The sequence below is a fragment of the Chinchilla lanigera genome, unplaced genomic scaffold (assembly GCF_000276665.1).
Source record: "Chinchilla lanigera isolate Chin_1 unplaced genomic scaffold, ChiLan1.0 scaffold00113, whole genome shotgun sequence".
NCBI classification, from domain to species: Eukaryota; Metazoa; Chordata; class Mammalia; order Rodentia; family Chinchillidae; genus Chinchilla; species Chinchilla lanigera.
Genome location: NW_004955514.1, coordinates 335,496 through 351,649, shown reverse-complemented (window position 1 = coordinate 351,649; position 16,154 = coordinate 335,496). Strand labels below are relative to the sequence as shown.

At 48.5% G+C, this 16,154-nt stretch overlaps 1 protein-coding gene across 5 annotated transcripts in view; it reads right to left on the bottom strand.

Annotated features, from left to right (window-relative positions):
* Window positions 1-1,610: 1,610 nt before the first annotated feature.
* Pcgf3 (polycomb group ring finger 3) overlaps window positions 1,611-16,154 on the bottom strand; it is a 42,709-nt gene continuing 28,165 nt past the window's right edge. For 4 of the 5 annotated variants that reach the window (XM_005408674.2, XM_013506751.1, XM_005408675.2 and 1 more), the window contains 3 exons: window positions 9,766-9,903; window positions 6,191-6,271; window positions 1,611-3,421 (listed from right to left, as the gene is read on the bottom strand). In XM_005408674.2, the coding sequence (XP_005408731.1) occupies window positions 3,371-3,421; window positions 6,191-6,271; window positions 9,766-9,903 (270 nt within the window). In that variant the 3' untranslated portion in view covers window positions 1,611-3,370. Of the gene's footprint in view, window positions 5,524-6,190; window positions 6,272-9,765; window positions 9,904-16,154 lie in introns of all 5 variants that reach the window. The other variant, XM_005408676.2, reaches the window with a different exon arrangement.

Genomic DNA, 16,154 nt, shown 5'->3' with positions numbered 1-16,154 from the left:
GATGGTCTGCCCAGTGGGGAGGCTGGCAGCTGCTGGAGCGCAAGGCTATGCTCCTGAGTCACCACCCCTTTGCTGGGCAGACTTCTGGGTGACACCAGGTGGTCTAGGAGCAGGTGAAATGTGACCACTGCCTGCCAGATGATGGCAAGGACGTGGCCAGTGGTGAGTGGGGCTCCAGCCTGCCCTAGCCCCAGGGATAGCATCTGTCACCTGTGGCCAGTTGAGCTATCTGTCCTTGGCTCATGCAACATGCTGTGGTGAGGAGAGGGGGTGCCAGCCAGTAGGGGCCAAGAGATGCAGAGCTGCACGAAGACAAGAGAATAGCACTGGGCTTCCTGTGCTATGCCAGGCATGATCTAGAGAAGTCTTGCAGATCCCCATCCCTTGCTACAAGCCTAGCATGTCCCTTGTGTGGACACATAGACAGGTGCTCCCAAGATAACTCTTGCACTCCAGGCTGCCCCCTGCTCTCACGGCCCTCAGTCCAGGGTGCAGGGAATGTTGCAGGGAAGGTCCTGAGCAGAGTTCCTCAGTCCAAGTGCCCTGAGACACCAAGACTTCAGACCTGGCAAGGATTCCTGGAGCCAGTCCCAAAACATGGCACAGAAAAAAAACCAATGTTTACCATACATGAGATGGCGACATGGGAACAGCCTCCTGGGAACATGAAGAACAAGGCCAGAGACTAAAACACAGGGCTGCAGGGCCCAGTATGCATAGCCCGCACCAAGAGGCGAGTGGGAGGCCTGTGGCGTCCCAACGCCTAAACAGGGGCCTTCTGCCAGGTGCAGATGGCAGAATGGTAGAACCCAGAATGGTGGAGCCCAGACTTACAGGTCCCACCTTCTCTGCTAGTGGCTTCTTCAGCTGTGTGGTGGGTGTGGGTGGACACAGCCTGCACTGGCACACAACGGTCAGTCTGCGGGCTGCGCCCTTAGTGATGTCCACAGGAGGGAGGGGAGAGAAGCAGTTTGCACTTGTGTATAGCAGCAGGCAGCATACACTGGTGCTGCACTGGGATCACAGGTGTCCATGGACTCCGGTTATCCCCAGGTTCACATGCTGATAGGCCTAGGACAAGGAGGACGGGGCAGGTATCCACAAGCGCCTGGGAGACATACGTGCAGGGGGAAGGAGAGAACCCTGCCAATGTGGGGGCTGCCACATTGGCAAGTGTGTGCTCCTCAGTGCTGGGAAGACTTGGGGCAGGCTGTACCCATATCCATACCATTTTCACAACACTTACAGGGGTGCTATGCATCTTGGGATTCATTTCAGAACCTTAGCAAATACCAAGTCCCTTGCATAAAGTGCTGTAGGACCTCCTAACTTATGTACATTTTCCTGCAGACTAACTCATTTCTAGATGACTTGAAATACTTAATACAACTTGAATACCATGTGAATAGCTGTTATATTCTACTTTAGGAAATAATGTGAAAGAAACCTGTATGTTGTCAGTTCAGATGTAATTTTTTTCCTGAACATTTTGAATCCATGGCTTGTTGAATCTGGGGATCTGGACTACATGGGCACAGAGGGCTGACCATTCCGTAACAGATCATGTCTTATACTCTTACAAATATTTCATATAATAAATTTCCAGCCTGTGAGAGTTTTCTCTTCTGCTTTTATTACAAGCATATAATATTAATTGGCAAAACACTGAATACAAGCTTCACTATCATGAAATCAAAACATTAAGCAATATTCCAAAAAAGATTTTAGACAAAAAACTAGCCACCGATGGTACAAAAATTACACACCAACACAAAGCATAAAAAATGTAAACTTTCAAATTAAACAGTCGAAAATATGTATCTGCATTATCATTTCCATACACCGTGATAGCTTTCATCAGCTTCCACGCACCATGGGTGAAGGCTCAGGCTGAGCTACTGTCCCCAACCTATGTCACTGTCACTTGGGAAACACGTGTCTCCAGGACCCATCTGAGTTACTGGAATGGACGCTCACACTGATGCCGCACGCACTGCAGGGACACACACCTCAGCCCACTCTTCAGTGCACTCCTGGGTGGGACAGTAACACGCAGAGGTGGCCGTAGCCCCCCTCAGCTGTTTCCAGAGGGGCACAATATGTGTAAAGATTATGATATAATTTAAATGATTTTCTACTCTACTTATCCCAGTTACTTCCTTAGTGTATTTAAGTATCAAGGCAGAAAAACACACTTGTTTTCATGTTAAGGTCACATGTGATGTGGTGGGGCTTAAATGATTTCCTGAGGAAACAGATAAATTGGATTATTTTGTGATTTAGCTATCTGCACTAAATTTATTTTGAATGTTTTGAGAGCACATTAAGTATTCACGAACAATGCAGAAATCAGCTGGCTCATTCCTAGGTCATTCAATCAGAGGACACATTTCAGATCACTGTGAAATGCCACCCTGCGCGCCTCTAGAGACAAAACTAATGACTCTCCAAAGACACTGAATGCCAAGCACAGGCCTCAGGGGCTGGCAGGCCAAGAAGGCAGCACCATCAGGTCTGCAGGCTGAGGCCATGTGATCCCAGCCCCAGAGCAGTGGGCCTAGGACCCATGGGCTACGGTGGCACTTGTTCTTGAATATTGCTGGCAGGTATTCACACACACACACACACACACACACACACACACACACACACACACAAATCCCAGTAATAGCATTCGTATAGCAACAATGAAAAAGAAAAGCCAAATAGGCAAATGCACATATTTTGAAATTCCACCTATATTCCCTTTCTGTTTAGCAGAATTGATGCTACATCACAATTTAAACACGTCTAATAATGCATGTTGGAGTCTATTGCACAAAAGCATAAAAATGCTCTTCATCCCTATAAAACATATGAATTAAAGCCTACTCAAAGTAAAAGAAGCTTGCAAAACATCTTACAATTTCATCTTATATGCCTGTAAATAAAGCTGGACCACCAAAACCAAACAACTGGATGGGAATATATGATAGAAGGCTTAAAATAGAATAAATAATTTTATAAAGTTAAGTTTTCTTTTTTAACCCCCCAAATCTTAAATTCAATATTATATATTCTATCTGAGTTTTCTATTTTTGTGAAAACGGTGTCCAGCGAGACCACGTGCGGGAGAGGCTGGTCCCGCCGCTGCCGGAGGTGTGCAGGGCCCATCTGACAGCCTTGGCTTTACCAGCACAACAGTGGTGAAAACAACTTCACAGCAATTCCATCTGCTAAGAAAACTTAACAGGACCAATCACTAGCTGATCCTGGTGTTCATGCTGGAAAAAGTAAAATTCAGCCTTTGATGTCAAATGAGAGCTTGACAGAATGAAACAGACCGTCCAGAGTGTCCACTGATGCAGGTTCCTCCACTCCCGGCTCTGAACTAGGTAAGGCTACAAGTCAGACCACAGGGCAGAGGGAGGCCAGGACGGTCCTGTAGTGAAGACAGTCGCATGGTGGAATCTTAGAAAAATAGGTACTTTTGCTGCTGAGGTTTGATTAGGGTAACGGTGACAGAAGCTGGGTTGCTCGGGGTGGGTGGCACCTGGCCAGAAATTGGGCTGGATACATCCCACCTTGCTGCACATTGAAATCTATCAACTTAGCACCATAGCAAGTTAAGTGACTCCAAAGGTAGCTACAAAGTTACAAATATGAGATTATACAGCAATATTAAGTTTGCTCTAACGGTGAATTAGCTTTATTTGAATTTGGAGGCTCAAACTGTTTAATCCTTCTTTAGTTTCACCACACAGGAAAATACCTAAATTCTAATGTTACACTTAAAACTGCATTGTGATAATGTGGTTTTACAGAATGCTTCAGCAGTACATGTGGTTTGAGGTAGACAGGTAATATTTATTCATAAACCCTTGTGTAGTAACTCTAGAAACGATTTGGATGAATAGCCAGCTCAGGAAACGGAATAGTCCACACAGTCCTGGGCTTGAACAAAGAGGTGAGTTTTGACCAATTTCTAACCAAGGCTTGTGTTTGTGTATTAGAAAGGCCTCGCATCAAAGGCTGCCTGGACGAGCTAACAGATGTTTCCTCATCACTGACCTTAGGTCTCACTGGCCGCTGCTTCTGACATTTTGTGTGTGTGAAACAGGAAGCAGAAGAAAACAAATTGAACTCAGTGCTGACAAGCCCAAACACAGCTTCCAAAGCAAATCCAAGAAAAAGTTCCAATCGCTAAGGGAAAGACTCACAAAAACCTGACCCTCAAACACACGGAGACCCTCATTTACCCAGCAAGAGCCGCAGGCAGCGGCCCAGACCAATGACCAGCCTTGGTCCTGCTCATCAGCAAGGGCCTCAGAGGGAAGGAGGGGGCAGGCCCAAGGCTCAGTGAGACCAACAGGGCTCTGGGCAGCACTGCAGCTGCTTTGAAAGTGGCCCCAGCCCTTGCAGGCCCACATCTCAGGCTTGAGGGAACACTGTTTCCGTGCTGGCAGAGCGTACTCTCTCCTTTGACAAAAACACCTCACATTTGGGAGGGGAGGATCCTGCCTGTGACCAAAAAAGCAACTTTGGCTGGGCAGAGCTGGGCCCAGTTGCTTGGCTCAAAAGCCGCCTTCTGTGAAGGAGGGCCACAGAGCAGGCCATCTCTCCCCATGGGAGACTTCAATGCCCCCCGAGTGTGGAGGTGGTATCCCCATGGGCTGCACTTCATCTGATAAGCACCAAAAACAAACACCACCATTGCTCTTGCCACCGAAAAAAAGGGAAAGAAAAAGGAAGAAATTAAATAACGGCACCAAAGAATTTGTGCCCATTTTAATAAAAGCAATTTTGAAAAGCAAGAACTGTTTTGCCAGGCAACGCTTAGCTGGCAAAAACACCTCTGGTCTACCCTGCCGAGTGTGCCTGAACCGTGACAGGAGGCCTGGGGTGACGAAGGCCCAGGCTGGGTCTGGGTCTGGGTCTGGGCGGTGCCGTACAAATGAGAACTCAAACACCATGGCTGGATCATGGTACTATGCAAGCCTCTTTTGGTATGCTTTTAAATTAAATTTTTATATATCTTCTAAGTCTTCAGGAAGCTAAAGGCAACATAAATATCATTTACCATGAAAACATGTTTCAATAACTTAGGAAAAAAGTAAAAGTACTTTTGAGGCTTATCATGAAACCTAATCCAGGAACTAAACTGAAATGATCTCTGATTCTCAAGATCTGGAAAGCGAGCGAGGGCAATCTGTGCCGGAGGGTGGCGAGGACGCCTGCTGCAGGCGCTCTTTCCTCTGCCTGTGGGCCAGAGGCAGAGACGGGCACGTTCAGCTCCATGAAACTGCGAAGTGTTTTCATCCTCTGTAAACGCGTGCTGGTAGTGTCTTGTTGGGTGTGGATTCTTTTATACAAAAGTTATAAATATTCTCTATTCAGAAATCTGGTCCGCACGGCACCCAGAGGCAACATTTTACGGCGCAGTCACTGTGGACAGCCAAGTGCAGCCGGGTGCAGGCCAGAGTCTGCAACGCAGGCTCACAGCAAGTCCATCTTGGGTCTGTAGTGCAGCAGGAGGGGGGCCTTCTGCAAGACAAGGACACAGGGCCTCAGGGGGCAGCGGGCAGATGCGAGCCCACATGCATGTGCTCAGAACAGTGCATGACCACACTTGTCCTGGGTAATGTGCAGCTGCAGAGCCTTGGGCTGTCTAGGAACAGGGACCACCTATGCCGTGCTCAGGTCCCATGCTAAGTTGTATGCCATTAGCTCCACCACCTGTCCCTCCCACCCCCCAGTACCAGCTCTGCTCTGGATCTGATACCCTCTGGCCCTGGCCTTGCTCATCCAAGCCCTTCGTTAGCCTTGGTCTTGGTCAACCTCGGCCCAAGGTCAGCCCTGGGCTTTGGTTATCTTGGCCCTGTCAGCTTGGCTGTGTAACACTGTCCACTTGGCTGAGGAGGGAGCAGCCCTCAGACAAGGACTCCACCATGGGCTTCCTGCCTCCACGGCCCCCAATAGCTCAAGCGTTTGCTCTGACTGCAGGGGTCACTGCCCCTGCACCCTGACATCTGGCCCTGTGGACCAGAGAGGGGTGATTGAGGGCCCCATGCCCAGGGAGCCTGGCTGAGGTAGACGATTTCAGAAAGACAAGTGTTTCACAGCAACCCCTGTGGTAATACATGCAGAGCAAGTAAGTGCCTTGCAGCAGTCTGGAAACCAGGCAAAACAAATGGCAAAACAAGCAGCTCACCTTGAATCTCCACCGTGTGACCACAACGAACTTGAGGGTGTGATCCTTGCCCAGAATCTCCTCATTGCATAAGATGTCCAGCTAGGAGAAAGGAGGTACAGTTAGGGACATGCTCAACCCACATGAGACTGGTGCCAACTAGGGTAGCATGAGGAGCAAAGCGCCCACATCTTTCAAATGTGTCTCTCCCTAGGCATTCATAGAAGAGCATTTATTGGAGGAGTCTGGTTGTTTATTCATTTATCCTTGGGTCATTATTAATGGAAACCTGGTGCAGATATATGCTACCTGTCGGAAGTGTCCCACAAGGGTCACCCCTCCTGGCCTAGCTGCTCCGCATGTGTGGTGAGGCCTAGGTATCCAGCCCTGCCCCTTGTACCCCAACACTGCACAAGCCTGGTTCCCTGGTTGGCTCATTGCTTCTGAGGAGGCTGTCCACTTCTGCAGAGGCCCTCAGTGTACCTCTGCCAAGCCAGGAGCCATCCCTGTCCCTGCCTCCACACACTGAGGACAGACTACCTGGTGGCACCAAGGTACCTGGGGGTGCAGACAGGAGTAAAGTCACCCACCCACCAGCCTACCCCACAGGGCCAGGCCACCAGGTTGTCCTGCCAAGGGCATCCTGTGTCCTCTACATCCCCTCCTGGTGCCTGTCCTCTCACTGAAGCAGAGGAGGGAAATGGGTGCCCAGGGTTTTGCTTATCTAACACAGTATTTTTAGAGTACTTTTAGGTTCACATCAAACAGAGCAGCAGGACCAGCTTCACTTACCCTGCTGGCCAGCCCCACCACCCACATCCACATCCCAGGGCTCCTCTGTCCACGCAGGGGACCGATGCTGACGTATGGCCTGTTTCATCTAAGAAGCTGCCCAGCAGGCATCCAGCGCACATGCCAGTTCCATCTCCACACAGAGCCAAGTGCTGGCCTCACCTTGCCAGTGCCAGTGCCGCGGCTTGGTGGTCCAGCTGGTACCGGTGCCATGTCACTATCGGCTCTACCCTCATTGGCCTGAGTGTGTAGGACAGTGACCCAGATGGTCTCTTGAGTTCCTTCCTCGGTGAGGAACAAAGGTTGCCTCTGGGTGCCTGTGTGGCCATTTGGCCACCTCCTGGTGGGGGAAGCTCTGCTTTACCACACACTGGGCTGAGCACCACAGATGGCTACTGCTCTTGACAAGCTGTAGTGTCCTCCCTCGTGGTGGGTCCCAGTTATGCGCATCCTCAGCGCTCAGGACACTGTCTTGCCTGTATTTGTGGAGATGGCGCTCACCCTTCCCACAGAATTCTCCTGTGAAACCACTGTGACATCCTGAAGACTGTCTGCATATACACCTCACACCTGCTGCCTGGCTCCTGAGGGCACAGCCCTGTGCCTGGAACTCAGCCTCTCCCTGGGCCTCCTCCCTTCCAACAAGCTTAGTGCCTCTATCTCCACAGGAGCTCAAAACATCCACCCCTTCCGGGCTGTTGTAGTCAGGGTTTACAAGGGAAAAGATTTAATACAGGACACGTAATTTATAGGATTATTTTATAATATTCACCCAAAGAGTCAAACACAAGAGTGCAGGAGATCTGTCCACATACTAGAGACCCAAAGAATACAGCTGAAGACCTGGATCCCACAGCAATGTCCTGCGTAAGTCCAGCTAACGACCTAGAGCCCAGGGCAATGTCCTCCAGAGTCCAGCTGGAGGCCTAGAGCTCACAACAATGTCTCATGCAAGTCTGTATCAAGGATCTGCACCGGGAAGGCTCAAAGGTCAATGGTGGGAGCTAGAAAGTCTGTCAGCGGGATGAAGGATCTGTGCCACCAGGCTGAGGGATCTGCACTGGAGCCAGGAAGCAACGCTCAAAGTAAGGACCAGAGCTCCCAAGAAGAGACCTGCGGCCACCCTCAGCGACAGCAAGGACCTGAGCTCCTCCGATGATGAGAACAGCTGAGTTCATACCAGGAAAGCCAGTGTGACAAGCTTCTCCAGGAGAATCAACAGCACACGATCCATCCCTCTACTTCTTATATACTGTTGGCAACAATCCTCAGTGGGCCCTCCACACCTAGCACCATGCTGATTCAGTTCAGCTGGGTGTTACAAGCTGGCCATTAGTTAACTACCTAGCTACCTGCCTGTGTCTGCTTCTCCACAGAGAAAAGCACATAGAACAGAACAGTAAAGGGACAATTTCTGTTTCCTTCTCTTCTTCCTACACCTGCCACATCTAGATTTGTTTTTTCCAGTGGGCTCCATGTAGTGGGTGCCCCTCTCATCCTCCTGTGGGGCAGGCAGGGCTGGGCCTGGGTCTGATGGCCTTACTTTGGGTCTTGGCCCTGATCACAGTTCCAAAGCCTGGAATTCTGAACCAGGTGTGGCAGGGATGCACTCTCAGGGGCTCCTGGGTGCCTCAGTCTACAGCTGTAACAGAGCAGCAAAGGCTGAGGAAGTGACAAAGAACAGGGTTGATTTCTCACAGAGCTGGAGGGTAACATACAGGTCATGGCACTGGCATCTGGGGAGGCCATGACCTGGAAGAGTAGAAGATGAAACCTGTACCCAAGCCTTCTATATGGCTCAGGACTTCATTCAGGACCTCGCCAGTCCATCTCCCTGAGGCCCCACCTCCTAGCACACTGCACTGTGGCAAAGTTTCTGACAGGCGGCATCTGGAGGACACGTTCAGACACAGAAGACCCTTCCTATCCTACTGGCTTCTGGGACGTGGCTGTTGCTGTGTGTCTCCAATCTTCAGCCTCATGCTTATAATGGACTCTTGTCATAAGATTTAGGGTTCAGCAGAAAACTCAGAATTATTTCTTCTCAAGAGCCTTAATTTCTTTACACCTGCAAAGGCCCCTTCTCCCAAGATGCATCCATCTGTAAGTTTGTCTGGAACATGGGGCACACCTGGCTCTCTCCTCCTTGACCTCTCTCACTTCTATGTCCATTTTCTATGCAGCTTGAGGGGCTGTAAAAGCTAACCTCAAACCATGGACCCTGCGTGGGTTCTCACCGAGCCAACTCCTGCTGGCAGTCTGTACCTTCACATGAGTGGCAATACTAAGGGTGCCCAGAGGCCCATGCTTGTTCACAACTCTCTGCCACCAGCTACAGCACTCCAGGTCTATTCCAGTCTCAGTAACTGATCAAAACTGCAAAGTACCATATCCACCCACCCAGCCAATTATGGAACTAAAGAAAAGAACCCCTCATCATGAAAACTTTCTACCAGTTCTAAAGTAAATTATTCTCTGGGGTTTTACTCTTCATTTCTGTTTCCTATTGTATTACCTTGAAGGGCAGGAAACAGAAATAAAATCAAGGGGCTTTTTCCTGATTAAAATTTTCAGAGATACAAGCCAGGTGTGGTTGTGCATGCTTGTAATCCCAGCACTCTGGGAGGCTGTGGCTGGAGGACTTCAGGTTTGAGCCCAGCCTGGGCAACTCAGTAAGATCCTGTCTCAAAAATCAAATTAAATCTCCAAAGTTGTTATACAGATACATCTCAGATAATTTTTAGAATGCTCTCCTTTCACAAATGAACAACTCTTGACTGTTTATGTTCACAGTACAAGGTTACCTCATTGAAAGAGGAAAGGTTAAGCTTCTTGGCGATGAACTTCTTCAGGTGCAGCACAGTGGCCTGGGCTGAGCAGCGGATCCATTTCCGTTTTAGGCCCCGCAGTTTGCTGCTGTTGCACTCCAGGCAGATGCTCACCTGGAGGAGAAGGCAGCCTGTCAGCAGGGTCCCCACCTGCATGCATCCACCGACCTCAACTCTAGAACACTGGCCTCTTTGAAATTGGACATCCACTTTACTCAGACTGCAGAAAGAATCGTACTTCAATGACTTTGTACAAGGTCTCTTAAAACCCGTTTAGTGTCTGCCTGCCCTCTGAACAATACACGTTCACCAATAGTTTCCTAACACACAGTAACTGAGAGTTCTGTGTTCTTCATGGACACTGAGGTCTTGGTGTTCTGCCTGAGTGGCCACCACCTGTAGGGGGGTGGCAGGGGTGGTATGAGTGTGCCAAACAGGTTTATGAGAAAAGCAGAGACAGGCATGGCCTGTGCCCTTTGTCAGTGCCTCAGCCTTTGCTGCTCAACATGTTAGAGCTGCATGGAGAGAAAGGAATCCTTAGCAGAGAAGAAGTTGTGAACAAAGCCAAGTTCCCGCAATGCACGGTGCATTCCGTTCTGGATGAACAACAGCTCGGCTGGATCAGAGTTATGTCCACCTCAATCCACACAATCAGATTAGCTAAAAGTGAGCCTAGGATCCTAGCAGCCAGGGATGCCTGGCAATGCAAAAGGCAACCTGCTTTGGAGAAAAAGCCCATTCTAGGCCTGCTGAAGAAGCCCTCCTCCCTCTGAGATCTGGACGGCAGTATGCACAGGCTCTGAAAACTGAAATAGAAGAAATGTGTATGTCTACAATTGTAAGAGATAGAGAAAGAAGATTTTAAGATGTAAGAACAGGAAGCTGGGCATGGTGGTTCACACCTGTAATCCCAGCACTTGGGAGGCTGAGGCGAGAACACCACTGTGAGTTCGAGACCAGCCTAGGCTACAAAGTGAGGTCAAGACCAGCCTGAACTGTATAGTGAGAACCTGTCTCCCAAAAAACAATTTCTGGGCTGGTTAGTTAAGAAACCAAAACACCACGCAAATATTAACCTAAAGAAAACTGGCCTATGGGTGTGGTGGTGCATGCCTATAATCCCAGCACTCGGGAGGCTTAGGCAGGAGGATCGTTGGGAGTTCAAGACCAGCCTGGGCTACAAAGTGAGCTCAAGGCCAGCCTGAACTGCATAGAGAGACCCTGTCTCAAAAAGACAAAAAAAAAAAAAAAAAAAAAAAAAAAGCTGGCCTAACTAGATTAGAGATAAAGCAGATTTAAAGGAAAAAGACTAATGAAAAAACCCAGCAGGGATGCAAGGTGCAAACCCTAACCCTAAACCTGTCATGTAGGGCCAGCCATGCACAGGCCTTGTTCTCCATGCCCTGAGTGCGGCAGCCCAGGTGGTGGGCGTCAGGGGTCACTGAGCTAAGCTACCTTGCTAGGCTTGTGCTGACCCCATATGCACAGACCCTGAAGCCTGCTAGGCTTCCAACCCAAAGGACAACAGACAACAGCTACTGCAAATTCCCACAAGAACTTCCAAACCAAAGGCAAACAGATAGCCCGAGTTCCCTGAACCTCGGAAGCTATCCTCACAGAAAGCAGAAGGAAGCTGGAACTCGAGCAAGCTGCCAGCCTGCAGTGGAGCAGGTGTATGATGGGATGTGAATGCTCACGAGACCTTCAAGATGCAGTCTGAGGCCGGGCCATGCCCCACTGACAGGCAATGAGGGTGGCGTAGCAGCTGATGGTGGGCTCTGGCTCCACCAAGGCCTCACCTATTCTCCAGAAACACTTACAGAACTTCCACTGGAACTGTCCAGCCAACTCAGCAGTGGTTTCTAATTTTTATGTAGAAGACCAAAGTGCTTCTTTTTTGTTGTTGTTTGTTTTACTGACCTGAGGGTGTGTTTCCCAGACTGTTCTCAAACTCCTGGGCTCAAGCAATTCTCCTATATCAGCCTTCTTCTAATTCAGTGTACTAGCCATTAGTATACTGAATTAGAACAATGAAAGGATACTTGCCCTACTAACAGTCACAACTCAGGTAAAATAGTAACTGCAACTCAGTGAAGTATGTGTGGTCTGCACACAGCAGCAGGCAGCAGACCTGTGGAGACTTGCTGTCAGGGGGGCCATGAGTAAATGCTGCAGTCATTTGGTGAACCTTCAGCAGGACAGCAATGGCAGCTCCCCAAAAAACCAGTTCAGTGCGTAACAGCCTGATTGTGAAGCGAAACTTTAAAATATTTTACCAAAAAATATGGGTGAACATATTTATGACGGGTGGGAAAGAATTTAAGATAGAAAATACCCATCAATTTAACAGTATCCCATTTTAGAACTGTAACAATGGCCCATGAAGACAGCCAAGAGCACTGGATAGAGAAGCCTGCAATGCAGTGACAGGGCAGAACATTCCTACATGATGAGGAAAGGACTGCACAACGCCAAAGTGGACAAAGAACACAAACAGGGAGTTTCTAAGTGAAGGAACCAACAAACACTAAGTGTTCGGCACCACTGGAACTTGGGTGAACACTGAAAGAAGATGGAGCTTGCTGTCATGGCCACACGGAGTATGGATGGCACTGGGCAGTGTATGTGGTTGACCTTCAGAAGTCCCACTATGCATCTAAGAAAACCTCCGAAGTATAATTCTGTCTGAATGCAGTGAACTGCAGAAGGACTTGTGTTGTTTTTGTGGCTTGTTGCTACACACTGAATGCCAGCAAGATGAGCTCCAGCTTACCTGGCAGGAGCCAAGCAAAGCCTGGGCTTGGCATATACATTGCCAGTGCACCAGCACCTTCCATGGGTGGCTTTCAAATATATCCCAAACTCAGTGTTTCCTGTACTTGCTCAAGACTGCCATATATTTGCCCAGGCTTGAGGCCACTATGACCCCACAGCCACTCCTGCAGAGCCAAGGCATGCAGCACTCTGCAGGTCAGTGCTGAAACCTCTTATCTCCATGCTGCATCTCCCCTCTTAAGGGTTAACAAGGGGTTCACCTGCCACAGGGTTTCTTGACCTTACTGCCTGCCCTTCTTAGGCTTCCCTGCCCTTTCCCAATTTGGCAGCCCTGGGAGACCTGCTCTGTCTGCTTTTGTCCTTCTCTTTTCTTCGTTGCCCACGCAGTGCCCCCTGACACAAAGCATATGACCCAGCCTCTCTACCAGCTTCAAGCCCCTTGAAGGCAGAATGCCATCTCCCCAGTCACTGCCCAGTACTGTTCACACTGGCCTGGCAGAGCCTAGATGGGTAAACACACAATGAGGTGACACTGTATAGATGGCAGAGGCCACTCTGGGAAGGCATCTCTTGGCAGACAGATTCGAGAAGAATTCGGAGTGAATTGTCAAATCCAGGTGCTAGAGGGACCAGGCTAAAGGGTGCTAGAAGGACCTGAGGTTCACAACCTAGAAAAATGGGAGAGACAAAAAGCCCAGATGGCCTTTTGATTAAGCAAAGATTAAGAATGTGACTCTATGGGAAAGAACTGGATGCAGGAAGTCAGGGTAAAGCTGGGGGTTGAGGGTGCAGAGAAGGCCAAAGTCAGAAGTAGAATAGCACAAGGGACACAATTTACCTATAAAGCATAGGAACTGATCTATATGGGGTATTTCTACAGAAGATGCATCATTTCACTTCTGTCTGAAAGACAGAGAAACAGAAGCCTCGTCATGTATTTTTGGTTTTGATATATTCTTGTACTGCTCAGCAATTTACAAAACTGGTTTTCCTCAAGGCAGGAACAAGGTTGACTCACAGCTTGTTCCTCAGGTTACAAGCAACTGTGGGTCAGTGGCTAAGCTGTGGGGTCAGGTAGTGGCCATACCTCTTCAGACAGATGGGAGGAGGATGGAGAGGTGAGCACAGCTTATGTATGCAGAAGCACAGTGAGTAAGAGCCTCCTAATTTCCTAATGAACCAACTAAAGAACTGGATCCCAGCTACAGTCCATGGGGTCAGGACTCACCATGTGGTACCCATGGATACCCATCCCGCTCAAGAGAGTGGGCAGGACCCTTTGCATAGTGCCAGGGGACACCCACCCACCCAGCAGAGAACCCAGACCAAGTCACCAGGTTAGCAGCAGATGTAGGTGGGGTGGCTTGCACTTCTACAACTGGTTTTCCATTTTCTGCTTTTCATGTTTAGTGCTAAAAGTGTATAATTTAGTCAGTTCATCTGAGTAATTTAGAGAGTCTACAAGCAGGGCTGGAGATTTAGCTCAGCAGCACGGTGCCTGCCTGGCAAGTGCAAGGTTGTGAGTTAGATTCCTGGTACTGGGAAAACAACAACAAAAAAGAAAGTCTACAAGGAAAAATTATTTTGAATTTAGAATTCTATATCTGTCCAAATTACTCAACTGTGAGGGAAACGATAAAGATCATACTGACATGCAAGTACAGAGTGTTTACCCACCATGTACTGCTCTCAAATGATGTGAGGAAGCAAAACAGACCACTAAGAGGAAGACAAAGGACAAATCCAACAGTATACAACAGAAAAAATAAAGCAAAAGGCCTCAAAACTATAAAACCTCTTTTAGCTGGGGTTGGTGCTGCATGTCCATAATCCCAGCACTCAAGAGGCTGGGGCAGGAGGATTGCTGTGAGTTCAAGGCCAGTCTGGGCTACATAGCAAGACCCTGTCTCCAAAAACCAAAATATATAAAAAAATTAGAACTTCTTTTTTTGTTGTTTTTGTTTTTTGAGACAGGGTCTCAGTACGCAGTTCAGGCTGGCCTTGAGCTCACTTTGTAGCCCAGGCTGGTCTCAAACTTGCAATAATCCTCCTGCCTCAGCCTCCAGAGTGCTGGGATTATAGATGTGCACCACCACACCCAACCCAAAATGTCTTATTAAATCTAAATAATTGCTAGTATTGTGTCAAAACTTGAGTAAACACAAGTGAACACACATTCTTTAATAAAATTAATGGGAAATAAAACTAAAAATTACCCAAAATGATCTGGAATAAAACTTTAAATGACTTAAAATAGTAAGCTTAAGCACATTTAAAAACTTAAGAGCAGCCACTAGAAGAAAAAAAAGATGTAACATTCCCAAACTACTGGAGGAGAAAAAGAGGAGACCAAAACCCAATCTAGGAGTCAACAGGAAAGCAAGAATACAAACAAGATACCCCACATCCAAGAGTGAGACAGCAGTTACCACAGACATGAGTGTGCTAAACTCCCCTAGTGAAAGAGTCCCGAGATGGGTTTAAAAGAAGCAACAGCAACAAAACATTCTATATCACATATGTAGAGTGCCATGACACAGAAAAGGTCAGAACTGAGGCAGCAACCAAAGCAGCAGGTGCAATGTCTGTATCAGATATGACAGGAAAAGTTCAAAAACTGCAGAGAAAGAGAAGGCCCTTGCCGTGTGTGTGTGGCGGGGCAGCCATAAGGCTGTGCACCCCAACAACTGAGCAGACAAATGTAACTGTGAGAATGACAGAGAGAGCAGAGAGAACAATAGTGATAACACTGAGGGGCTCTACCCACAGACAGGTGCAGACACCTGGTAGACCCTCCCTGGCCTGCTGTGCTTTGGCATCATAAGCTCAGTACCTCCACATGCTGCAAATGTGAAGCCACTCACAGAAACTAGGACAGATATCACTGCCATCGCTCTCCCTTCACAAGTGGGGAAACTGAGGAGTAGTTATAATTTGTAAAGGCTACATGCTGGCTATTGGCAGAGCCAGGAAGTGAGCAGATGGGCCTCCAGGGCCCATGTGCTGAGCCACCGCACAGATGACAAAATCAGCAACAGGAAGAACAGCCGGACGCCAGCCCACCTGAACTAGTGGACACAAGAAAGAGCTCAACCTCCAAGCAGAGGTCAGCATATAATGACTGCCATCAGAGGAGGACAAAAAGGACCAGCAAACTGGCAGCCAAAGCAGGCTGCTCACCTGGACATCTAGTTCAAAAAGGCAAGGTGGCCAGGCATGGTGGCGCATGCCTATAATCCCAGCACTTGGGAGGCTGAGGGAGGAGGACTGTTTTGAGTTCAAGGCCAGACTGGGCTACAAAGTGAGCTCAAGGCCAGCCTGAACTGCTTAGCAAGACCCTGTCAAAAAGACCAAAAAAAAGGCAAGGTGATGGTGCTGGAGTCTCTCAGAAACAAAGGGCACCATTATCAGTGTTGGGAGACATAGCCAGGAGGGATGCAACTAGGGACACTAGGGAAACACAGCCTTGAATGTGTGAAGAGACAGTGAACACACAAGGAAAGCGGTTAGCTTTGAAAAGCCAGAAGAACCTCACATATGCTTCAAGAAACCAAGTACTTAAAAAAAGCTAAAAAAGAAAAAAAAAAAAA